This window comes from Vidua chalybeata, chromosome 1 (genome assembly GCF_026979565.1).
Source record: "Vidua chalybeata isolate OUT-0048 chromosome 1, bVidCha1 merged haplotype, whole genome shotgun sequence".
In the NCBI taxonomy this organism is placed as follows: Eukaryota; Metazoa; Chordata; class Aves; order Passeriformes; family Viduidae; genus Vidua; species Vidua chalybeata.
Window position 1 is genome coordinate 53,924,148 of NC_071530.1, and position 25,708 is coordinate 53,949,855.

At 51.4% G+C, this 25,708-nt stretch overlaps 1 protein-coding gene across 1 annotated transcript; it reads right to left on the bottom strand.

Moving 5' to 3' along the window:
• Positions 1-8,972: 8,972 nt before the first annotated feature.
• Positions 8,973-17,749, bottom strand: LOC128800266 (uncharacterized). Its single transcript, XM_053965375.1, has 2 exons — positions 16,535-17,749; positions 8,973-10,598 (listed from the first exon to the last, which is right to left on the bottom strand). The coding sequence occupies exon 2, from the start codon at positions 10,579-10,581 to the stop codon at positions 9,307-9,309; it is 1,275 nt and encodes a 424-aa protein (XP_053821350.1). The 5' UTR covers positions 10,582-10,598; positions 16,535-17,749; the 3' UTR covers positions 8,973-9,306.
• Positions 17,750-25,708: the final 7,959 nt, after the last annotated feature.

Sequence of the window (25,708 nt, forward strand, 5' to 3'; positions counted from 1 at the left end):
TGCACTTTCATTGCACTAAGTCGAACTGCAGCAGTTTTCGCAGAGGAAGCACTTCAGTAAGCAGCTGTGTATCAAAGTTCCTATCAAGCCTTCTGAATTAGTACTTGCAAGTTTCTCAAATGGATGAACCATAGTACCATTTCAAGTCATTTGGTGGGAAAAATATGTGGAGCATATATGGTGCCTTGTCCATCATTACTAGCTTGCCAAAGAAGAAAATAGCCATTCTTAGAAATCTGCAATTACAGCATATGCAACATCTATGCAAAGTGCACACTAGAAATTCAGGAAGAAATGACAATTTCTTCAAAGGCTGATAACTGAAGAGAACAGAGCAGAGGCTGGGTTGCTGCATGTCCCTACAATTTTTTGTCCTCATCTGGCAGAAATCGTTTGAATAGGAAGCTCATTTTAAACTTAATTTAAATAGTGACTAAGAGCACACATATTGAAATGACCTTCTCCAGATCTTTCTATTTCTTCTAAATATGTCTTTTAGAGTATGGAGAACTTATGCTACAGACTGCAGAGGCACTAAGTAGTGACTAAAGCAACTTGCCTATCAGTAGCTTCAAGGTAAGGAAGTGGTTGTCCCACTAGCCTCCTTTTCCTCTGCAAAATCTAAAAGGTTTTCATCAGAAACAGTCAAGTCGTCTATCACAACATCCAATAGATCCTATGAATTATCTAGAATAAGTATTGTTCTCCATCATGTCCTTCTTTTACCCTTTTAAATCTTGACTTTCAGGGGGGAAATGGGGTTCTTTCATCTTGGGTATTTTGACTCCATGAAAACCTACTTTTCAAAAGTAAATGGTAAGGAATTGATTGGGAGGCTTGCTTCCTTAGCAAGGTGTTTGAAAAGTGATTGTCAAAGCATACCAGTGAAATTTGGAGAGTAGGAAAAGTCTATTAAACAAATTAAACAAATGAAAAAAAACAGACCTGATTTGTACATTCATGTACAGACCCATATATATAGGCATCAATAAAAAGGAGTCTTTATTCCTGTAACCAAACAATCTTAAGTTGCTTAAAACCATAGCAATAATGACAAATAATATTTTCAATTATAACTCATAAAAGAGAGTACTGCTACTTAGAAGAAAAACATATTAGAAACAATATTCAGGCCAAAAGATTTTCAGAAGTAATATGGTTTCAAATAGACTTGGATACTTTATACTCCTTCAACTGCCAAGAGCTACCTTTGCATTGTGGAAGAGAAGCAAAAAAGTGGCAACTGAAGAAACTGTTTCTTTGGTAGTTTGTTTGTGATTTTGAGCTTTTAGGTTTTGTTTTTTGGGGTTTGAGTTTTTTGGTTTTTTTTCCTTGCTTTGCTATTATTTCTAACACAAAATCTGTTTCTTACTTCTAATGTTAATAAACCCTATCAGGAGATAGGTTTTGATTCGGGAAGTACATCAAATGTACAGCAGTTTTTCTAGAAGTTCATGCCTAGAATGCAACATGAAACAACTCTTCAGATTGTAACCAATTAATTGTACACCTTTGTTTCTAGATACTTGGGACTAACTATTTCTTTCCAGCAGAATTCTTTCTGTTGCTTTGTCATTGTGGAATTTTTTGTCCTAAATATTTTCACTTTTCTGACAAAGCCTGGAAACCAAATTCTGTAACAATCTATAATCAGAGTAACAAATTAATTCACCAGGAAAAACAGTTAGATGGTAGATGAGGAGATGCTTTTTTTTTTCCCAAGTCTAGATTCTAATAGTGGTGTAAGCGCCCTTCAAGCAAGATGGCAGAAAAAAACATAGGAGCGTGTTGCTCTTAGAAGTCTGATGAGAAGCTCTGTTTGATAAATTATGAGTGTGTTCTGGGATTCTGGAAAGAATAGAAAATTGTCTTTGCTCGATGGTGGGAAAATAGTGGAGAAGTATAACGGGAATACACTTTGATTTAGTGCATTTTTCTACTAGAAACAACAGCATAAATGCTTTCTAATATTAAATGAGAGAACAGCCAGTTGCACCATTTCTGAAAATTTTTCCCATTGTTCCAAAAAAAAAAAAAGCTTATGCAAATATTAGGAAAAAAACCCAAAATGATCCATGAAGTATTAAATTATAGAAGGTAAAGGCTATTAAAAATGCAAAAATTGCTGATGGGAAGTTAATAGGTAGCTAAATATGTTTTCACAGGGTACATGTCTCAAAAGAAATACTCTAACTAAATGCCATCAATTCTTTATATCATCATTTTATCCTCTTTCATATTTTAAATGAGAATGAAAACCATCATTAAGGACTCTAGATGTAGATCTCAGATTCATCTTACATATCAAGCAACTTCCTTTCACTACTTTGCAAGAAGTTCTGCTGACTGCACGGCGTATTTCTTGGCTTGCTTTTTTGCTTCTTTCTGCTTTCAATACTGGGCAACTGCTGCCATCGACAAAGAGTATGATTTCTCTCACCTAAGCAAATGTATTTCATCTTTAGGCTCCATTTCTATAGCCAGAAAAGGAATTTATTTACTCCACCCAAAATTGATTCTTTTGGTAAAGGTCACCTGGAGAAAAGTTTTTTCTGCTGGCATTCAACTCAAGGATTGGAAAAACTGGGAAGACTGGTAGGCACTGCAGAATGGAGAGCCCTTCAGCTTCTCGGGCGGTATACTGCAGAATGAAGTGATCAACTCTCTCAACTTAATGGAATGTACTGAGAAGAATTCTGACTAGAATCTCTTTCACACATAGATACCCCTTTGAAAGAGACATGGGAAGATGAATCTCACCTCCTGTTCTGTGCAGGTATGTGTATTGCTATTGACTATCCAGGATAGATGATTTACAGATGTCTAAATCTACATGAGAAAAAGGCCACTCTCAAGGCCGATAAACCCCTTCCTAGAAGCTGCAAAACACACAATGCTGCACTTCTCTCAAATTTGACAAAGCAACAACTATAGCATTAAATGCCTGCAAAAAACCTGCACAGAGACCTTTTAAAAGATATCCACAAGCTATTCTTCACATAGGCAGATTAGACGGCACAAATTTTATCTCTTCAGGGAATAAAAGACCCAAAAGAGAGAAGTTTTCTGCTTTTAGCACTGTTGCTATCACAATTATTTGCCTGGATGTGACTTGGTCCAAAAGACCTCATTCAGAGAAAGATCAATAAAGCCAGATAGCAAATAAAATAAGAAATTACTTGCTCAAAGTCCACAAAAGAACACAGGGAAAGATCTCAAACAGTGAGAAAACAAAAAGAAGCAGTGACAAGTATATACCACAAGTTTCCTGGAATGCTTAAGCATTATTTAACCAGAGACAAAGTGACAGGACACTGAATAATAGGGGCAAGACAGTAATAAGTGTGCTGCGAGGGCACAGTTTCTCCTTGAGAAAGGGAGATGAAAAGCTTTTCGCTAAGATTCAGACGACTAGAGAGGCAGAACACGGCGCTCCCGAGCTGGCCGAAGGGAAGTGCCGCTTCCCGCCGTCTTTCGGCGAAAGCGGTGCTCCGGAGCGCACCGCTGCCACTCCAGTCATCTGTGCGCAAAGTAGCGGTTCTTGGCCTCCGGCAGCCAGAGATCGCGGTAGCTTGCAGGAGGCGAAGATTGAAGAAGCCGCGAAGAAGCCGGCTTGTGTGTGAAGCTCGAAGGTCGCTGGCTTCCGCTCTCCTGCCTGTTGAATTCACTCTTGGCATGCGGCTGGATGGTGTTCCAGGACAACTTTCCTGGGTTTTTGCGTAGTCCGGATGCATCCCTCATTGGAAAATCTAGCTCGTCCTCTGAGGCTCCCAGATGCAGGCAACACCATGGCAGCTGTTGAAAAGAAGGGCGGCACTCTTTTGGTCAAGAAAGAAGAAGATAGGTGGCTGACTGTGCTTGACAAGGCGCAGCTGCTGTGTTTTCGCAATTGCCTTCACTACACACAGAAGCCCGCTGCTCTGCTGCTTGGTTTTCTGCATTCAATCAATTGCACAGTATTGCAGCTGAGCTTGAAATTTCTCCCAGATGAGCTGTGAGAGGACTGTGGAAGAGATTCCAGGATCTTAAACTTTACGTCAGGTACTTGATTCAAGGAATCCCACAAGCAATTGCTAGAACCATGATGATGTCCAAGGCACTGCTCAGAGGAAAGAGGAGACAGGGACGTCATTGGGAGCAAGCATATCCACTTCTCTTCACATCCATTGCTCAGAATGAAAAGTTTAAGAAGCTACATCTTGAGTCTTCCCCTACTAATGCTCATTAGCACCATCCGAATACTTCCTTCAGTGCCAAATGTGGATTCCTCCACCTCCTCACAGCTTTCCAAGGTTACTCATAAGGTCAATACTCCTGGGTCTGGTGAGCAAATGAAATTCTTCTTTCTATTTCACTGTCTTCAAGCTCCCTACCCCTGTAGCAGGCCCGCACCTTTCCTCATGATTCCATTGAAAAGGCTCCCAATAAACTCCTGCCTGTTGAATTCACTCTTGGCATGCGGCTGGATGGTGTTCCAGGACAACTTTCCTGGGTTTTTGCGTCGTCCTGATGCATCCCTCATTGGAAAATCTAGCTCGTCCTCTGAGGCTCCCAGATGCAGGCAACACCATGGCAGCTGTTGAAAAGAAGGGCGGCACTCTTTTGGTCAAGAAAGAAGAAGATAGGTGGCTGACTGTGCTTGACAAGGCGCAGCTGCTGTGTTTTCGCAATTGCCTTCACTACACACAGAAGCCCGCTGCTCTGCTGCTTGGTTTTCTGCATTCAATCAATTGCACAGTATTGCAGCTGAGCCAGGCTGTTCAGCTTGGCTGCTTTCCAGCATCTCAACTCCCCTAACGCATCGTGACGGCTCTCCAGGTTTTTTACCTTCGCCAGGCTGGACTTTGCCCGCTACTACCAAGAGCTGGGCAGGAGCGGGCAGAGAGCACGGCCATCTGCCAGCAGTGTGCGGGTGGCCCAGGAAAGTGCAGTGTCCTTGGAATGTGCAGCAAATCCCTTTTCTTGGCAAGATCGGGCTAAGGGAGCAGTGCTGGGAGACTTTCTCCTTGAGAAATGGAGTGGAACAGCTTTTCGCTAAGATTCAGACGACTAGAGAGGCAGAACACGGCGCTCCCGAGCTGGCCGAAGGGAAGTGCCGCTTCCCGCCGTCTTTCGGCAGAAGCGGTGCTCCGGAGCGCACCGCTGCCACTCCAGTCATCTGTACGCAAAGTAGCGGTTCTTGGCCTCCGGCAGCCAGAGATCGCGGTAGCTTGCAGGAGGCGAAGATTGAAGAAGCCGCGAAGAAGCCGGCTTGTGTGCGAAGCTCGAAGGTCGCTGGCTTCCGCTCTCCTGCCTGTTGAATTCACTCTTGGCATGCGGCTGGATGGTGTTCCAGGACAATTTTCCTGGGTTTTTGCGTCGTCCGGATGCATCCCTCATTGGAAAATCTAGCTCGTCCTCTGAGGCTCCCAGATGCAGGCAACACCATGGCAGCTGTTGAAAAGAAGGGCGGCACTCTTTTGGTCAAGAAAGAAGAAGATAGGTGGCTGACTGTGCTTGACAAGGCGCAGCTGCTGTGTTTTTGCAATTGCCTTCACTACACACAGAAGCCCGCTGCTCTGCTGCTTGGTTTTCTGCATTCAATCAATTGCACAGTATTGCAGCTGAGCCAGGCTGTTCAGCTTGGCTGCTTTCCAGCATCTCAACTCCCCTAACGCATCGTGACGGCTCTCCAGGTTTTTTACCTTCGCCAGGCTGGACTTTGCCCGCTACTACCAAGAGCTGGGCAGGAGCGGGCAGAGAGCACGGCCATCTGCCAGCAGTGTGCGGGTGGCCCAGGAAAGTGCAGTGTCCTTGGAATGTGCAGCAAATCCCTTTTCTTGGCAAGATCGGGCTAAGGGAGCAGTGCTGGGAGACTTTCTCCTTGAGAAATGGAGTGGAACAGCTTTTCGCTAAGATTCAGACGACTAGAGAGGCAGAACACGGCGCTCCCGAGCTGGCCGAAGGGAAGCGCCGCTTCCCGCCGTCTTTCGGCAGAAGCGGTGCTCCGGAGCGCACCGCTGCCGCTCCAGTCATCTGTGCGCAAAGTAGCGGTTCTTGGCCTCCGGCAGCCAGAGATCGCGGTAGCTTGCAGGAGGCGAAGATTGAAGAAGCCGCGAAGAAGCCGGCTTGTGTGCGAAGCTCGAAGGTCGCTGGCTTCCGCTCTCCTGCCTGTTGAATTCACTCTTGGCATGCGGCTGGATGGTGTTCCAGGACAATTTTCCTGGGTTTTTGCGTAGTCCGGATGCATCCCTCATTGGAAAATCTAGCTCGTCCTCTGAGGCTCCCAGATGCAGGCAACACCATGGCAGCTGTTGAAAAGAAGGGCGGCACTCTTTTGGTCAAGAAAGAAGAAGATAGGTGGCTGACTGTGCTTGACAAGGCGCAGCTGCTGTGTTTTTGCAATTGCCTTCACTACACACAGAAGCCCGCTGCTCTGCTGCTTGGTTTTCTGCATTCAATCAATTGCACAGTATTGCAGCTGAGCCAGGCTGTTCAGCTTGGCTGCTTTCCAGCATCTCAACTCCCCTAACGCATCGTGACGGCTCTCCAGGTTTTTTACCTTCGCCAGGCTGGACTTTGCCCGCTACTACCAAGAGCTGGGCAGGAGCGGGCAGAGAGCACGGCCATCTGCCAGCAGTGTGCGGGTGGCCCAGGAAAGTGCAGTGTCCTTGGAATGTGCAGCAAATCCCTTTTCTTGGCAAGATCGGGCTAAGGGAGCAGTGCTGGGAGACTTTCTCCTTGAGAAATGGAGTGGAACAGCTTTTCGCTAAGATTCAGACGACTAGAGAGGCAGAACACGGCGCTCCCGAGCTGGCCGAAGGGAAGCGCCGCTTCCCGCCGTCTTTCGGCAGAAGCGGTGCTCCGGAGCGCACCGCTGCCGCTCCAGTCATCTGTGCGCAAAGTAGCGGTTCTTGGCCTCTGGCAGCAAGAGATCGCGGTAGCTTGCAGGAGGCGAAGAACAAAGAAGCCGCGAAGAAGCCGGCTTGTGTGCGAAGCTCGAAGGTCGCTGGCTTCTGTTCTCCTGCCTGTTGAATTCACTCTTGGCATGCGGCTGGATGGTGTTCCAGGACAACTTTCCTGGGTTTTTGCGTAGTCCGGATGCATCCCTCATTGGAAAATCTAGCTCGTCCTCTGAGGCTCCCAGATGCAGGCAACACCATGGCAGCTGTTGAAAAGAAGGGCGGCACTCTTTTGGTCAAGAAAGAAGAAGATAGGTGGCTGACTGTGCTTGACAAGGCGCAGCTGCTGTGTTTTCGCAATTGCCTTCACTACACACAGAAGCCCGCTGCTCTGCTGCTTGGTTTTCTGCATTCAATCAATTGCACAGTATTGCAGCTGAGCCAGGCTGTTCAGCTTGGCTGCTTTCCAGCATCTCAACTCCCCTAACGCATCGTGACGGCTCTCCAGGTTTTTTACCTTCGCCATGCTGGAATGTGCCCGCTACTACCAAGAGCTGGGCAGGAGCGGGCAGAGAGCACGGCCATCTGCCAGCAGTGTGCGGGTGGCCCAGGAAAGTGCAGTGTCCTTGGAATGTGCAGCAAATCCCTTTTCTTGGCAAGATCGGGCTAAGGGAGCAGTGCTGGGAGACTTTCTCCTTGAGAAATGGAGTGGAAAAGCTTTTCGCTAAGATTCAGACTACTAGAGAGGCAGAACACGGCGCTCCCGAGCTGGCCGAAGGGAAGTGCCGCTTCCCGCCGTCTTTCGGCAGAAGCGGTGCTCCGGAGCGCACCGCTGCCACTCCAGTCATCTGTGCGCAAAGTAGCGGTTCTTGGCCTCTGGCAGCAAGAGATCGCGGTAGCTTGCAGGAGGCGAAGAACAAAGAAGCCGCGAAGAAGCCGGCTTGTGTGCGAAGCTCGAAGGTCGCTGGCTTCTGTTCTCCTGCCTGTTGAATTCACTCTTGGCATGCGGCTGGATGGTGTTCCAGGACAACTTTCCTGGGTTTTTGCGTAGTCCGGATGCATCCCTCATTGGAAAATCTAGCTTGTCCTCTGAGGCTCCCAGATGCAGGCAACACCATGGCAGCTGTTGAAAAGAAGGGCGGCACTCTTTTGGTCAAGAAAGAAGAAGATAGGTGGCTGACTGTGCTTGACAAGGCGCAGCTGCTGTGTTTTCACAATTGCCTTCACTACACACAGAAGCCCGCTGCTCTGCTGCTTGGTTTTCTGCATTCAATCAATTGCACAGTATTGCAGCTGAGCTTGAAATTTCTCCCAGATGAGCTGTGAGAGGACTGTGGAAGAGATTCCAGGATCTTAAACTTTACGTCAGGTACTTGATTCAAGGAATCCCACAAGCAATTGCTAGAACCATGATGATGCCCAAGGCACTGCTCAGAGGAAAGAGGAGACAGGGACGTCATTGGGAGCAAGCCTATCCACTTCTCTTCACATCCATTGCTCAGAATGAAAAGTTTAAGAAGCTACATCTTGAGTCTTCCCCTACTAATGCTCATTAGCACCATCCGAATACTTCCTTCAGTGCCAAATGTGGATTCCTCCACCTCCTCACAGCTTTCCAAGGTTACTCATAAGGTCAATACTCCTGGGTCTGGTGAGCAAATGAAATTCTTCTTTCAATTTCACTGTCTTCAAGCTCCCTACCCCTGTAGCAGGCCCGCACCTTTCCTCATGATTCCATTGAAAAGGCTCCCAATAAACTCCTGCCTGTTGAATTCACTCTTGGCATGCGGCTGGATGGTGTTCCAGGACAACTTTCCTGGGTTTTTGCGTAGTCCGGATGCATCCCTCATTGGAAAATCTAGCTCGTCCTCTGAGGCTCCCAGATGGAGGCAACACCATGGCAGCTGTTGAAAAGAAGGGCGGCACTCTTTTGGTCAAGAAAGAAGAAGATAGGTTGTATAAAATTAGGTCCTCCGGGGGTTCCCTGGGTTCCCAGCCAGTCCGGGGAGTGATCCTCGGCTGACCGGTCCGCAGGGAGGGGTAGATGTAACCCGGAAAGCTCCACCAAATAAAGACGAGACGTCTCCCGAGCAGCAGGATCCGAGAAGTTTATTGCCAGGAGCAGCAACCTCCCGAAGGAAGAGCTGACTTCGGGAGCCCAGCACCCGGGCGGGACCGAGAATATAAGGGCAGAGGGATAGGAGTGGCTAGGGCACAAACCAACCAATGGGTAAAGGGTAGAGGGGAGGAGACGGGATGGGGTGACATGTAATGAACCAATCGGGATACAGGAGAGGACTGGCATTCTAACAGGGTCCAATGGGATTAACAGAACAGAAGAACTTTCTAGAACTGGGGAGTGTGTTAAGCTTTGACAGACAGCCTCAACTGGGGAGGGAAACAGCATGTGATTGACAACTTTTGGCTATATTGAAGTTGCCTCCCAAGGGAGGGCGGGGACCCCTCCCACAACTCCCCCTTTTTGGTTTATTAAAAAAACATTTCCCATTGTCCTAGTTAACAATTTCTTAAAGATAGTTAAAGCAACAGAAATTAAGAAAATTATGATTAAAACCCAAACTAAACCCTTAACAATTGGAATGGCCCACCCAGGAACACCCCATTGAGAAAAGATCTTGTTCACAGCGTCCACAGCCCCAGTTTCAGTCTTTAAGTCCTTCACTAACGCCTGGATCCGCTGGATGCTGGCTTGGATGGATGTGCTCTTCGATGACAAATTGAAGCAGCACATCCCCTCAAAGTCCTCGCAACTGTGGCCATGGGCGAGCAGCAGAAAGTCGATGGCTGCTCTATTTTGTAAGGTGGCATGCCTGGTGGTCTCTTCTTCCGCTAAGAGATCTGATAGGACGGCAGAAGTAGCGTTGGCCTGCTTACTCATCCAACACCCCAGGTGAGAAATCTCACCGAGGGCCTTTGCTGCCGCATACCACGGTAAAAAGATGGATGCAGCGACCCTCTTTCCTTTGCCCCAATCATAAATTTCCGAGTCGCAATTTGGGCCGAATTCCCCATAAGATCTTTTTTGGCGTGCCGATTGACTTCCCCTTTTCCAATCCATAATTTGTGTTTTGTTGGGGGTTAGGGTAGTAAGCCTGCCAAGGCTACAGGGACCCCCTTTGATCTTAGAGGGGATCCCAGCCCACACCCTGTCCCCACAGATCAAAAACACACCCCGAGGGAGCTCCTTAGGGTACGGGTAGGACTTGATCAGAATCAGGCTAGTATAGTTGCACCACTCATTAATATATCTTTTATCAGTTGGTGTAACCTCTTTGATGTTATACTCTATTTTTCCTTGAGGGGCCTTAGTGTAGAATCTAATGCATAAATGAGCCCTCGTGGACCCCAGTAGGTCCAATTCCTGGGGTTCCTGTGGTGCCTGCAGTAGTGTCCTTATCCAACTCCCCAAGGAGTCCGCCGGGTTGGGTTTCATCACTGTGAATGGAAAATCATTTTCCGACAGGGGGACTCCCACCAGGCATGTAGACAACGGGTTGCCTACACCTCCCATGGCCATGCAGAGTTGTTCCTGCCCGATGGACTTTGCCAGCGTGACCCAGACATTCTCTTTGGGCTGTGGTATGATCCAGCTTCCTGCCAGGTGAAACCACACGATGATGAAAAGTGCTGCTGCAGGAAGCTGGTCACTGCAGGGTGTTCTGGCTGCTGCGACTGCCATTCTGGGTGGACCAAAGTCTAATAAATAGACATATAACGGAAATAAGAATAGTGACCCCTTTGAATCCCCATCCTCCCCCGTGTAAATCGAAATAGTAACAAAACAGGAAAACAAAATCAGGTCAGGTATGAGGGAAGAAGGGGTGAGGAAAGTGGTAGGACGGAAAAGGGTGAGGGATGGTAGGGGATGGGGTCAGAGGGTAAACAGTCCAAGTGGGCGGGAAATGCAGGTTCGTTATTAAGGTCCTGACGGCGATACTGGCTGGTCTAGTCTTCTTCCTTTTCCTTCGACTCCACGCGACGGCGGTTTCTGATGGAGCTGGCGTCTCGGGGGAGTGTTCCGGGGGTTGGCTTTCTGTAGAGATGTCTTCCCGGTATGGTTTGATGAATTTTCCGGGGATCCACCTGGGGCCCTGTTCTGTTGAAACACATCCATACCCTCTCCCCCACGTTATTAGAGGGTATGGACCTTTGATAACTTTAGACTCAGGGTCTTTTATGAGCACAGGAGGCCTCTCCTTCAACTGCGCCCTGGTGTTATTATGGAAATGGCGCAGGATTGGGGGGTTTAGCTCACGGTCTGAACAGTTCATGAAATTGAGAACGTACAGGGCCTTGCACAACCTCTCTACAGGGCTCGTGGTGATGGCCGAATCGTTTTGTTGTTCTAATAATTTTTTAATTTCCTGGTGTTTCCGTTCCACGATTGACTGCCCTGTAGGGTTGTGTGGAATTCCAGTAACATGGTCAATGCCCCATAGTTGCACAAATTCCATGAACTGTTTGGACACAAACCCTGGTCCGTTATCAGTCTTTATAGTTTTTGGGACACCCAGAGTGGAGAAAGCCATATATAGATGTTTTATAATGTCTTTGGTTTTTTCCCCCGTATGTGTGGAGGCGAACACTGCCCCCGAGAATGTGTCCACCGATACGTGGAGATATTTGAGCCGCCCAAAGGAAGGAAAATGAGTAATGTCTGTCTGCCAGATGTCCAATGCTCCCAGTCCCCGGGGGTTAACCCCCGTCGCTACTGATGGTAATGCGTGGGACTGGCAGTTGGGGCAGGTGGCTAAGATGGCTCGCGCCTGCTCCTTAGAGATCTTAAATTGGCGGCATAGAGCTGGAGCATTCTGATGGTAAAAGGCGTGGCTCATCTTAGCCTGCATATGAACATCTGGCAGGGTGGGTGCCAAAGCTGCTGAGTTTGCAGTGTTCACTAACATAGCCAGAGTGTCCGCTCTCCGGTTGCCCTCGGTGATGTCTCCTGGCAGGTCTGTGTGTGACCTAACATGCAAAATATGATAAGGTTGCTCTCTGTGGGAGATCAGCCAAATTAGTTCTGAGAGCAAGCTATAGAGAGTTTTGTTTTGAATTTCTTTGAGCAGGGCATGTTCGGCCCGCTCTGCTATCCCAGCTACATATGCCGAATCAGTTACCAAATTGAAAGGTTGTTGGAATTTTCTGAAGGCTCTCACAACCGCTGCAAGTTCAGCGATTTGGGGGGATCCCTGAACTATTTGGACGTCAGATTCCCACTTCTGACTGTCCGGGTCCTTCCAAGTGATCACTGATTTGTGGGATCTTCCTGACCCATCAGTGAACACTGTGAGAGCATTTTTTAATGGTATTTTGCTTTTAAAAATTTTTGGGGCCAGATATAAAGTGTCTTTAAATAATTTGTGCTTGGGATAGTGTATCCGAATTTGACCAGGATAGCTGTCTACTGAAATCTGCAAATTTTCATTTGTTTGTAAGAGGAAATCTAATTGGTCCAAATTTAATGGTAAATAAATGCATGCTGGGTCACACCCTGCGAGGGTCCGGAGGCGCTGGCGAGCCTTAATGATTAGTTTAGCCATGATTTCAGGAAATGTTGTTACTGTCTTGGCGGGTTGGTGGGGGAGGAACAGCCACTCGATGATAAGGAGTGGGTCTCTCTGGCTGTCGTCCCACTGGAATAGCAGGGCATGTAAGTTGGGAGACTTACCCAGGATGGCACACTGGATTGGGAGGGACCGCGCGACCCGATGCGCCTGGCGGGACTTGATAGCAGCTGCGACTCTCTCCAAGGCCTCACGGGCATCCGGTGTGAGATGTCGTGGGGATGCCAGGTCACCGTCGCCTTTCAGCAGGTGGAAAAGTGGCGACAGCTCCTCTGTGGTGAGTCCCAGGAGAGGTCGAATCCAGGTGATGGTACCGCAAAGCTGCTGCAGATCCCGCAGGGTCCGTGGGTCGTCCTTGATGACAAGAGACTGGGGCGCGACGGTCCTTCCCGTAATCAGGAAGCCCAGGTATTTCCAGGGGGACGACAGCTGGATCTTATCTTCCGCAATTTGAAAGCCCGCACCTTTGATGGCTTTAACTGTCCTGTCTAAGGCTGCTTGTAGATATGTTGAGCTAGCAGCACAAATCAAAATATCATCCATATAGTGAAGGATGATGGCCTCTGGGAAAAGGCGACGAACTGGGGAAAGGACCTGTGCCACAAAGGTTTGGCAGAGCACTGGAGAATTCTTCATTCCCTGGGGCAGAGTGGTCCATTGATACCGTTTGTACGGCTCACCTCGGTTGATAGACGGAACCGAAAACGCGAACCTGGGAGCATCTCCAGGGTATAACGGGATGTTGAAGAAACAATCCTTGATATCAAGGATTGCGAGCTGCCAATCCCGGGGCAGCATAGAGGGAGAGGGAAGGCCCGGTTGCAAAGGTCCCATATCTTCAATAACATCATTAACCCTGCGTAGGTCTTGGAGCAGGCGCCACCTGTCTTTGCCGGGTTTTTTAATAACAAAGACAGGTGTGTTCCAGGGGCTGGTGGAAGGTATTAAATGCCCCAGGCGCACCTGCTCCTCTACTAGTTCGTTGAGCGCATTAAGTTTTTCGATTGGCAAGGGCCACTGGTCCACCCACACCGGTGTATCAGTTTTCCAATTAAGCGGTGGGGAGGTGCGCTCCGCAGTGGCCCAGACTAAAAATCCCACGCAGGGCTAGGGATGTCGAGACGGGCACCCCATTGGGACAACACGTCCCTGCCTAATAATTTGATATTGGATGCAACTACAAAAGGCCGAATTGTGGCAATCTGGCCCTCCAGCCCCTCTACACACACGAGGTGCTTACTGCGTCGGGAATTGACGGCTCCTCCCACGCCGGAGATTGTGCCACAAGGGGACACTAACTCCCAGTCGCGCGGCCACTCTGCCTGAGGGACGATGGTAACGTCCGCACCGGTGTCTGCCATCAGGTCCAACGAAATGTTTTTCCCCTGAAAGATAAAAGTAGTTTTAATGATAGGTCTTTGTCTGCTAACGTTCTGAATGAAGAAAGCAGAACGGTCTCAATCTGTAGGAAAGTCTGATATAATGTTGCAGCCAGTGTCATTGAAGTGCATATGTGAGATGTAGCCAGTGTCCTTGTAGTGCATATGTAAGATGTAGCACAGAGCTAAAGGAGACCCTCTCGGCAGAGAGAACGGAGGATGATGGCACACCACGGAGACGTTGAGCTCTGCCCCTGGCTCGAAGTAGACGACCTCCGGGATGATGGCGAGGTCGTCCGGCGTGCTGATGGAGTCCCCGATGAACAGCACTGTGACGGGGTGGTCACAGTATGGTGGCGGCAGGAATCCTACCGGGACACGGACCAAGTCCTCATCCGGAAACATGATGTGGATGGAACTCCGGAGGACTTGGCGGCGGGCACTGTTCAGTTGTTGAGTCCGTCTGAGGAGCCAGAGCCCGTCCTCCTGGCTGCGGATGTCCGGAGAAACGTGCCGTTGGGGCCGTGGTTTTCCGGGAGCGATGGCAGCGCAGGGCGTTGGGACGGGCCATTTGTTGTCGTAGCGCGGCCCCTCAGCGCGCTCCGCCTCCCGTTTCCCGGCCGATGATAACGAGGATTCCTGTAAGGTGGTCTCGGGGAGGGGTTATACTGAGGGTAGGACCTCTCTGGTGGCCAGTGTGGGCAATTGGCTTGTATATGGCCCAGCTGACCGCAGCCGAAGCAGCGCGTGTTCATGAGGTCCACCATTGCCTCCCCCACACCCCTGCTCACCGCAAACGCCACAGTCTGCTCCATCGATGCCGCTTTTGTGCACGCCTCGACCATCTTGGCGATGGTCGGCTCCGGATCCTGGGGGAGAGCTCGCAGGATCTTCTTTGTCTCCGGGTTGGCGTTGGTCAAGGCCATCTTACGCAGCAGCTCTTCTCGAGCCTCGACGTTCTCAATCTGCCGGTCTATAGCCTCCTTTAACCTGTCAATATACTTAATAAAAGTCTCATCAGGGCCCTGGAGGATGGATGTGAAGTTCTGGAGAGGGGTGGTTCCATCAGGTATTTTTAGTAGGGCCTCCTTCCCAGCTTCTCAGATGTCATTTAGCAGGTTGTCGGGAAGGAGGATCTGATCTTCTGGTTTACTAAATTCCCCTTCCCCTGCCAGCGCCTCCAGGCCCTCGGCGCCATCTCCCAGCACCTCCTTAAGGTCGTATTTGGTTAGAATAGGTTTTAATAGCTTTTTCCAATGTATTTCCCACAGAAGAAATTCTGTGGGGGACAGCAGAGCCTTTGCTATATATCGAATGTCATGCTGCACCAAAGTATGTCCAGTAAAAGTAAGGTCCAATATGTTTTTAAAAAACGGGGAATTTCTCCCATAGTCCTTGGCTGCCTTCCTCAATTCCTTCACCTCCGTATATGGCAGCTGTTCCCACCGCGGTTCCTTCCCCCTCTTAAGCCTAACCGGCGCCGCAATTGGGCCTAGATCCCTGGCGAGATCTAGGTCCCCATCCCTAATTGCCTTGGCCCTTATCCGGGCCCAGCCCTCCCCTGGCTTTGTTGTTGGCCGGGGGTCGTCACTGTCCTCATCCTCTTCCGAAGATGAGGCAGGACAGGCTAGGGCTCGAAGCCTCTCCCTTGCCGGTGGGTCCTGGTTATGAGAGACCCTGCAGGCCAAGATGGCCTGCTTCCGGCAAGGCCTACTTCCGGTTCCGGTAGCTTGGGAACCGGAAGTGGCAGGAGAAGGGGCGTGGCCTGACCCACCCACTGGGGCATGGCCTGACCCACCCACTGGGGCGTGGCCTTCTGGTAGGCCTGTCCCACCCACCAGGGGCCCGCCCAGGGGTGTGGCTAGGGAGGCAGGGTGGGAGGGTCCCGACGTCACCGAGATCGACGCATGATGGGGGGCGTGACCCGACGCGGGGGCGGCAACCGACGAAGGGGGCGGAGACGGTAAAGTGGCGGGAACCGGAGGGGTTGAGGAGGAGGAGGAGGCGCCATTTTGTGTCTCAGGGCAATCGGCCACGAGGCCGCCGCCATTTTGAGGTATTATTAAAACAGAACTGGAACTGGGAGTAAAACTGGGGTTGGGGGCATGAGGATCGAGGGAATGGATAGGGCTCGTGCTGGGGTGGCCAGTCCCAGCACAAGAGAAGGACAGAGTGGAACGGGAGGCAGCAGGGAGACGGTAGCAACCCTGTGCCTTATTTTGGCAGGATCTATCTCCCGATCCACCCTTAGGGGAAATGGGGTTAGGAGCGAGGGGGGCGGAATAAGGGGTAGGAAAACTGGGACCCGAACTTTCCCCTTTTTGTTTAACTAAATTAAAAATAATATCATAAATAGGAAAAAATCTCCCGACCCTAAAATTCCCAGAAACTTGTAAATCATAAATATAACGCCCAACTTTTCCCCAGAACGAAATAGAAAGAACATCCTCAGAAGAGGCATCTGGAAAACGATCAAAAATGAAAATAACAAAAGATTTACGGACCCGCTTATTAAAAGAAACATTCCCGAACTGAAGGGTAGCTTTAACTTGGCAATAAAAGTCTCGTCTTGCAGGGGAGAGGCGGTTACCCATCTCCTCACTGCAGAAGAGAATCCCCACCCGAGCAAAGGAGAAAAGGAAAAGATAAGAGCCTGCGTCGGCTGCTCTCCTTGAGCAGCTGCACTCACCCAACTACGACGCGGCGAAAGAAAAGGCTGAGGCGGGGTAGTGGAGCTCTGCTGGTGTCGTGGAATCCGGGGCTTCCCTTGAAGCTGCAGGATCAGATGTCCACGACTTGTCAGCAGATCCAGGAGATAGGAGTCTTCTTAAAACAGAAGAACAGCTACTCCTGGGATTGGCGGCGAACGGCGCTTGTAGTCCCACAGCGCAGGGTCACAGATCCTCACGCGGCAGGAGACGCTCGTCGGAAACCGGGGCAGCGATCACCGTGTTCGCAGCGCCAATTGTATAAAATTAGGTCCTCCGGGGGTTCCCTGGGTTCCCAGCCAGTCCGGGGAGTGATCCTCGGCTGACCGGTCCGCAGGGAGGGGTAGATGTAACCCGGAAAGCTCCACCAAATAAAGACGAGACGTCTCCCGAGCAGCAGGATCCGAGAAGTTTATTGCCAGGAGCAGCAACCTCCCGAAGGAAGAGCTGACTTCGGGAGCCCAGCACCCGGGCGGGACCGAGAATATAAGGGCAGAGGGATAGGAGTGGCTAGGGCACAAACCAACCAATGGGTAAAGGGTAGAGGGGAGGAGACGGGATGGGGTGACATGTAATGAACCAATCGGGATACAGGAGAGGACTGGCATTCTAACAGGGTCCAATGGGATTAACAGAACAGAAGAACTTTCTAGAACTGGGGAGTGTGTTAAGCTTTGACAGACAGCCTCAACTGGGGAGGGAAACAGCATGTGATTGACAACTTTTGGCTATATTGAAGTTGCCTCCCAAGGGAGGGCGGGGACCCCTCCCACAATAGGTGGCTGACTGTGCTTGACAAGGCGCAGCTGCTGTGTTTTCGCAATTGCCTTCAATACACACAGAAGCCCGCTGCTCTGCTGCTTGGTTTTCTGCATTCAATCAATTGCACAGTATTGCAGCTGAGCCAGGCTGTTCAGCTTGGCTGCTTTCCAGCATCTCAACTCCCCTAACGCATCGTGACGGCTCTCCAGGTTTTTTACCTTCGCCAGGCTGGAATGTGCCCGCTACTACCAAGAGCTGGGCAGGAGCGGGCAGAGAGCACGGCCATCTGCCAGCAGTGTGCGGGTGGCCCAGGAAAGTGCAGTGTCCTTGGAATGTGCAGCAAATCCCTTTTCTTGGCAAGATCGGGCTAAGGGAGCAGTGCTGGGAGACTTTCTCCTTGAGAAATGGAGTGGAACAGCTTTTCGCTAAGATTCAGACTACTAGAGAGGCAGAACACGGCGCTCCCAAGCTGGCCGAAGGGAAGTGCCGCTTCCCGCCGTCTTTCGGCAGAAGCGGTGCTCCGGAGCGCACCGCTGCCACTCCAGTCATCTGTGCGCAAAGTAGCGGTTCTTGGCCTCTGGCAGCCAGAGATCGCGGTAGCTTGCAGGAGGCGAAGAACGAAGAAGCCGCGAAGAAGCCGGCTTGTGTGCGAAGCTCGAAGGTCGCTGGCTTCCGCTCTCCTGCCTGTTGAATTCACTCTTGGCATGCGGCTGGATGGTGTTCCAGGACAACTTTCCTGGGTTTTTGCGTAGTCCGGATGCATCCCTCATTGGAAAATCTAGCTCGTCCTCTGAGGCTCCCAGATGCAGGCAACACCATGGCAGCTGTTGAAAAGAAGGGCGGCACTCTTTTGGTCAAGAAAGAAGAAGATAGGTGGCTGACTGTGCTTGACAAGGCGCAGCTGCTGTGTTTTCGCAATTGCCTTCACTACACACAGAAGCCCGCTGCTCTGCTGCTTGGTTTTCTGCATTCAATCAATTGCACAGTATTGCAGCTGAGCTTGAAATTTCTCCCAGATGAGCTGTGAGAGGACTGTGGAAGAGATTCCAGGATCTTAAACTTTACGTCAGGTACTTGATTCAAGGAATCCCACAAGCAATTGCTAGAACCATGATGATGTCCAAGGCACTGCTCAGAGGAAAGAGGAGACAGGGACGTCATTGGGAGCAAGCATATCCACTTCTCTTCACATCCATTGCTCAGAATGAAAAGTTTAAGAAGCTACATCTTGAGTCTTCCCCTACTAATGCTCATTAGCACCATCCGAATACTTCCTTCAGTGCCAAATGTGGATTCCTCCACCTCCTCACAGCTTTCCAAGGTTACTCATAAGGTCAATACTCCTGGGTCTGGTGAGCAAATGAAATTCTTCTTTCTATTTCACTGTCTTCAAGCTCCGTACCCCTGTAGCAGGCCCGCACCTTTCCTCATGATTCCATTGAAAAGGCTCCCAATAAACTCCTGCCTGTTGAATTCACTCTTGGCATGCGGCTGGATGGTGTTCCAGGACAACTTTCCTGGGTTTTTGCGTAGTCCTGATGCATCCCTCATTGGAAAATCTAGCTCGTCCTCTGAGGCTCCCAGATGCAGGCAACACCATGGCAGCTGTTGAAAAGAAGGGCGGCACTCTTTTGGTCAAGAAAGAAGAAGATAGGTGGCTGACTGTGCTTGACAAGGCGCAGCTGCTGTGTTTTCGCAATTGCCTTCACTACACACAGAAGCCCGCTGCTCTGCTGCTTGGTTTTCTGCATTCAATCAATTGCACAGTATTGCAGCTGAGCCAGGCTGTTCAGCTTGGCTGCTTTCCAGCATCTCAACTCCCCTAACGCATCGTGACGGCTCTCCAGGTTTTTTACCTTCGCCATGCTGGAATGTGCCCGCTACTACCAAGAGCTGGGCAGGAGCGGGCAGAGAGCACGGCCATCTGCCAGCAGTGTGCGGGTGGCCCAAAAAAGTGCAGTGTCCTTGGAATGTGCAGCAAATCCCTTTTCTTGGCAAGATCGGGCTAAGGGAGCAGTGCTGGGAGACTTTCTCCTTGAGAAATGGAGTGGAAAAGCTTTTTGCTAAGATTCAGACGACTAGAGAGGCAGAACACGGCGCTCCCGAGCTGGCCGAAGGGAAGCGCCGCTTCCCGCCGTCTTTCGGCAGAAGCGGTGCTCCGGAGCGCACCGCTGCCGCTCCAGTCATCTGTGCGCAAAGTAGCGGTTCTTGGCCTCTGGCAGCCAGAGATCGCGGTAGCTTGCAGGAGGCGAAGATTGAAGAAGCCGCGAAGAAGACGGCTTGTGTGCGAAGCTCGAAGGTCGCTGGCTTCCGCTCTCCTGCCTGTTGAATTCACTCTTGGCATGCGGCTGGATGGTGTTCCAGGACAACTTTCCTGGGTTTTTGCGTAGTCCGGATGCATCCCTCATTGGAAAATCTAGCTCGTCCTCTGAGGCTCCCAGATGCAGGCAACACCATGGCAGCTGTTGAAAAGAAGGGCGGCACTCTTTTGGTCAAGAAAGAAGAAGATAGGTGGCTGACTGTGCTTGACAAGGCGCAGCTGCTGTGTTTTCGCAATTGCCTTCACTACACACAGAAGCCCGCTGCTCTGCTGCTTGGTTTTCTGCATTCAATCAATTGCACAGTATTGCAGCTGAGCCAGGCTGTTCAGCTTGGCTGCTTTCCAGCATCTCAACTCCCCTAACGCATCGTGACGGCTCTCCAGGTTTTTTACCTTCGCCAGGCTGGAATGTGCCCGCTACTACCAAGAGCTGGGCAGGAGCGGGCAGAGAGCACGGCCATCTGCCAGCAGTGTGCGGGTGGCCCAGGAAAGTGCAGTGTCCTTGGAATGTGCAGCAAATCCCTTTTCTTGGCAAGATCGGGCTAAGGGAGCAGTGCTGGGAGACTTTCTCCTTGAGAAATGGAGTGGAACAGCTTTTCGCTAAGATTCAGACGACTAGAGAGGCAGAACACGGCGCTCCCGAGCTGGCCGAAGGGAAGCGCCGCTTCCCGCCGTCTTTCGGCAGAAGCGGTGCTCCGGAGCGCACCGCTGCCGCTCCAGTCATCTGTGCGCAAAGTAGCGGTTCTTGGCCTCTGGCAGCAAGAGATCGCGGTAGCTTGCAGGAGGCGAAGAACGAAGAAGCCGCGAAGAAGCCGGCTTGTGTGCGAAGCTCGAAGGTCGCTGGCTTCTGTTCTCCTGCCTGTTGAATTCACTCTTGGCATGCGGCTGGATGGTGTTCCAGGACAACTTTCCTGGGTTTTTGCGTAGTCCGGATGCATCCCTCATTGGAAAATCTAGCTCGTCCTCTGAGGCTCCCAGATGCAGGCAACACCATGGCAGCTGTTGAAAAGAAGGGCGGCACTCTTTTGGTCAAGAAAGAAGAAGATAGGTGGCTGACTGTGCTTGACAAGGCGCAGCTGCTGTGTTTTCGCAATTGCCTTCACTACACACAGAAGCCCGCTGCTCTGCTGCTTGGTTTTCTGCATTCAATCAATTGCACAGTATTGCAGCTGAGCCAGGCTGTTCAGCTTGGCTGCTTTCCAGCATCTCAACTCCCCTAACGCATCGTGACGGCTCTCCAGGTTTTTTACCTTCGCCATGCTGGAATGTGCCCGCTACTACCAAGAGCTGGGCAGGAGCGGGCAGAGAGCACGGCCATCTGCCAGCAGTGTGCGGGTGGCCCAGGAAAGTGCAGTGTCCTTGGAATGTGCAGCAAATCCCTTTTCTTGGCAAGATCGGGCTAAGGGAGCAGTGCTGGGAGACTTTCTCCTTGAGAAATGGAGTGGAACAGCTTTTCGCTAAGATTCAGACGACTAGAGAGGCAGAACACGGCGCTCCCGAGCTGGCCGAAGGGAAGCGCCGCTTCCCGCCGTCTTTCGGCAGAAGCGGTGCTCCGGAGCGCACCGCTGCCGCTCCAGTCATCTGTGCGCAAAGTAGCGGTTCTTGGCCTCTGGCAGCAAGAGATCGCGGTAGCTTGCAGGAGGCGAAGAACGAAGAAGCCGCGAAGAAGCCGGCTTGTGTGCGAAGCTCGAAGGTCGCTGGCTTCTGTTCTCCTGCCTGTTGAATTCACTCTTGGCATGCGGCTGGATGGTGTTCCAGGACAACTTTCCTGGGTTTTTGCGTAGTCCGGATGCATCCCTCATTGGAAAATCTAGCTCGTCCTCTGAGGCTCCCAGATGCAGGCAACACCATGGCAGCTGTTGAAAAGAAGGGCGGCACTCTTTTGGTCAAGAAAGAAGAAGATAGGTGGCTGACTGTGCTTGACAAGGCGCAGCTGCTGTGTTTTCGCAATTGCCTTCACTACACACAGAAGCCCGCTGCTCTGCTGCTTGGTTTTCTGCATTCAATCAATTGCACAGTATTGCAGCTGAGCCAGGCTGTTCAGCTTGGCTGCTTTCCAGCATCTCAACTCCCCTAACGCATCGTGACGGCTCTCCAGGTTTTTTACCTTCGCCAGGCTGGAATGTGCCCGCTACTACCAAGAGCTGGGCAGGAGCGGGCAGAGAGCACGGCCATCTGCCAGCAGTGTGCGGGTGGCCCAGGAAAGTGCAGTGTCCTTGGAATGTGCAGCAAATCCCTTTTCTTGGCAAGATCGGGCTAAGGGAGCAGTGCTGGGAGACTTTCTCCTTGAGAAATGGAGTGGAACAGCTTTTCGCTAAGATTCAGACGACTAGAGAGGCAGAACACGGCGCTCCCGAGCTGGCCGAAGGGAAGCGCCGCTTCCCGCCGTCTTTCGGCAGAAGCGGTGCTCCGGAGCGCACCGCTGCCGCTCCAGTCATCTGTGCGCAAAGTAGCGGTTCTTGGCCTCCGGCAGCCAGAGATCGCGGTAGCTTGCAGGAGGCGAAGAACGAAGAAGCCGCGAAGAAGCCGGCTTGTGTGCGAAGCTCGAAGGTCGCTGGCTTCTGTTCTCCTGCCTGTTGAATTCACTCTTGGCATGCGGCTGGATGGTGTTCCAGGACAACTTTCCTGGGTTTTTGCGTAGTCCGGATGCATCCCTCATTGGAAAATCTAGCTCGTCCTCTGAGGCTCCCAGATGCAGGCAACACCATGGCAGCTGTTGAAAAGAAGGGCGGCACTCTTTTGGTCAAGAAAGAAGAAGATAGGTGGCTGACTGTGCTTGACAAGGCGCAGCTGCTGTGTTTTCGCAATTGCCTTCACTACACACAGAAGCCCGCTGCTCTGCTGCTTGGTTTTCTGCATTCAATCAATTGCACAGTATTGCAGCTGAGCCAGGCTGTTCAGCTTGGCTGCTTTCCAGCATCTCAACTCCCCTAACGCATCGTGACGGCTCTCCAGGTTTTTTACCTTCGCCAGGCTGGAATGTGCCCGCTACTACCAAGAGCTGGGCAGGAGCGGGCAGAGAGCACGGCCATCTGCCAGCAGTGTGCGGGTGGCCCAGGAAAGTGCAGTGTCCTTGGAATGTGCAGCAAATCCCTTTTCTTGGCAAGATCGGGCTAAGGGAGCAGTGCTGGGAGACTTTCTCCTTGAGAAATGGAGTGGAACAGCTTTTCGCTAAGATTCAGACGACTAGAGAGGCAGAACACGGCGCTCCCGAGCTGGCCGAAGGGAAGCGCCGCTTCCCGCCGTCTTTCGGCAGAAGCGGTGCTCCGGAGCGCACCGCTGCCGCTCCAGTCATCTGTGCGCAAAGTAGCGGTTCTTGGCCTCTGGCAGCAAGAGATCGCGGTAGCTTGCAGGAGGCGAAGAACGAAGAAGCCGCGAAGAAGCCGGCTTGTGTGCGAAGCTCGAAGGTCGCTGGCTTCTGTTCTCCTGCCTGTTGAATTCACTCTTGGCATGCGGCTGGATGGTGTTCCAGGACAACTTTCCTGGGTTTTTGCGTAGTCCGGATGCATCCCTCATTGGAAAATCTAGCTCGTCCTCTGAGGCTCCCAGATGCAGGCAACACCATGGCAGCTGTTGAAAAGAAGGGCGGCACTCTTTTGGTCAAGAAAGAAGAAGATAGGTGGCTGACTGTGCTTGACAAGGCGCAGCTGCTGTGTTTTCGCAATTGCCTTCACTACACACAGAAGCCCGCTGCTCTGCTGCTTGGTTTTCTGCATTCAATCAATTGCACAGTATTGCAGCTGAGCCAGGCTGTTCAGCTTGGCTGCTTTCCAGCATCTCAACTCCCCTAACGCATCGTGACGGCTCTCCAGGTTTTTTACCTTCGCCAGGCTGGAATGTGCCCGCTACTACCAAGAGCTGGGCAGGAGCGGGCAGAGAGCACGGCCATCTGCCAGCAGTGTGCGGGTGGCCCAGGAAAGTGCAGTGTCCTTGGAATGTGCAGCAAATCCCTTTTCTTGGCAAGATCGGGCTAAGGGAGCAGTGCTGGGAGACTTTCTCCTTGAGAAATGGAGTGGAACAGCTTTTCGCTAAGATTCAGACGACTAGAGAGGCAGAACACGGCGCTCCCGAGCTGGCCGAAGGGAAGCGCCGCTTCCCGCCGTCTTTCGGCAGAAGCGGTGCTCCGGAGCGCACCGCTGCCGCTCCAGTCATCTGTGCGCAAAGTAGCGGTTCTTGGCCTCTGGCAGCAAGAGATCGCGGTAGCTTGCAGGAGGCGAAGAACGAAGAAGCCGCGAAGAAGCCGGCTTGTGTGCGAAGCTCGAAGGTCGCTGGCTTCTGTTCTCCTGCCTGTTGAATTCACTCTTGGCATGCGGCTGGATGGTGTTCCAGGACAACTTTCCTGGGTTTTTGCGTAGTCCGGATGCATCCCTCATTGGAAAATCTAGCTCGTCCTCTGAGGCTCCCAGATGCAGGCAACACCATGGCAGCTGTTGAAAAGAAGGGCGGCACTCTTTTGGTCAAGAAAGAAGAAGATAGGTGGCTGACTGTGCTTGACAAGGCGCAGCTGCTGTGTTTTCGCAATTGCCTTCACTACACACAGAAGCCCGCTGCTCTGCTGCTTGGTTTTCTGCATTCAATCAATTGCACAGTATTGCAGCTGAGCCAGGCTGTTCAGCTTGGCTGCTTTCCAGCATCTCAACTCCCCTAACGCATCGTGACGGCTCTCCAGGTTTTTTACCTTCGCCAGGCTGGAATGTGCCCGCTACTACCAAGAGCTGGGCAGGAGCGGGCAGAGAGCACGGCCATCTGCCAGCAGTGTGCGGGTGGCCCAGGAAAGTGCAGTGTCCTTGGAATGTGCAGCAAATCCCTTTTCTTGGCAAGATCGGGCTAAGGGAGCAGTGCTGGGAGACTTTCTCCTTGAGAAATGGAGTGGAACAGCTTTTCGCTAAGATTCAGACGACTAGAGAGGCAGAACACGGCGCTCCCGAGCTGGCCGAAGGGAAGCGCCGCTTCCCGCCGTCTTTCGGCAGAAGCGGTGCTCCGGAGCGCACCGCTGCCGCTCCAGTCATCTGTGCGCAAAGTAGCGGTTCTTGGCCTCTGGCAGCAAGAGATCGCGGTAGCTTGCAGGAGGCGAAGAACGAAGAAGCCGCGAAGAAGCCGGCTTGTGTGCGAAGCTCGAAGGTCGCTGGCTTCTGTTCTCCTGCCTGTTGAATTCACTCTTGGCATGCGGCTGGATGGTGTTCCAGGACAACTTTCCTGGGTTTTTGCGTAGTCCGGATGCATCCCTCATTGGAAAATCTAGCTCGTCCTCTGAGGCTCCCAGATGCAGGCAACACCATGGCAGCTGTTGAAAAGAAGGGCGGCACTCTTTTGGTCAAGAAAGAAGAAGATAGGTGGCTGACTGTGCTTGACAAGGCGCAGCTGCTGTGTTTTCGCAATTGCCTTCACTACACACAGAAGCCCGCTGCTCTGCTGCTTGGTTTTCTGCATTCAATCAATTGCACAGTATTGCAGCTGAGCCAGGCTGTTCAGCTTGGCTGCTTTCCAGCATCTCAACTCCCCTAACGCATCGTGACGGCTCTCCAGGTTTTTTACCTTCGCCAGGCTGGAATGTGCCCGCTACTACCAAGAGCTGGGCAGGAGCGGGCAGAGAGCACGGCCATCTGCCAGCAGTGTGCGGGTGGCCCAGGAAAGTGCAGTGTCCTTGGAATGTGCAGCAAATCCCTTTTCTTGGCAAGATCGGGCTAAGGGAGCAGTGCTGGGAGACTTTCTCCTTGAGAAATGGAGTGGAACAGCTTTTCGCTAAGATTCAGACGACTAGAGAGGCAGAACACGGCGCTCCCGAGCTGGCCGAAGGGAAGCGCCGCTTCCCGCCGTCTTTCGGCAGAAGCGGTGCTCCGGAGCGCACCGCTGCCGCTCCAGTCATCTGTGCGCAAAGTAGCGGTTCTTGGCCTCTGGCAGCAAGAGATCGCGGTAGCTTGCAGGAGGCGAAGAACGAAGAAGCCGCGAAGAAGCCGGCTTGTGTGCGAAGCTCGAAGGTCGCTGGCTTCTGTTCTCCTGCCTGTTGAATTCACTCTTGGCATGCGGCTGGATGGTGTTCCAGGACAACTTTCCTGGGTTTTTGCGTAGTCCG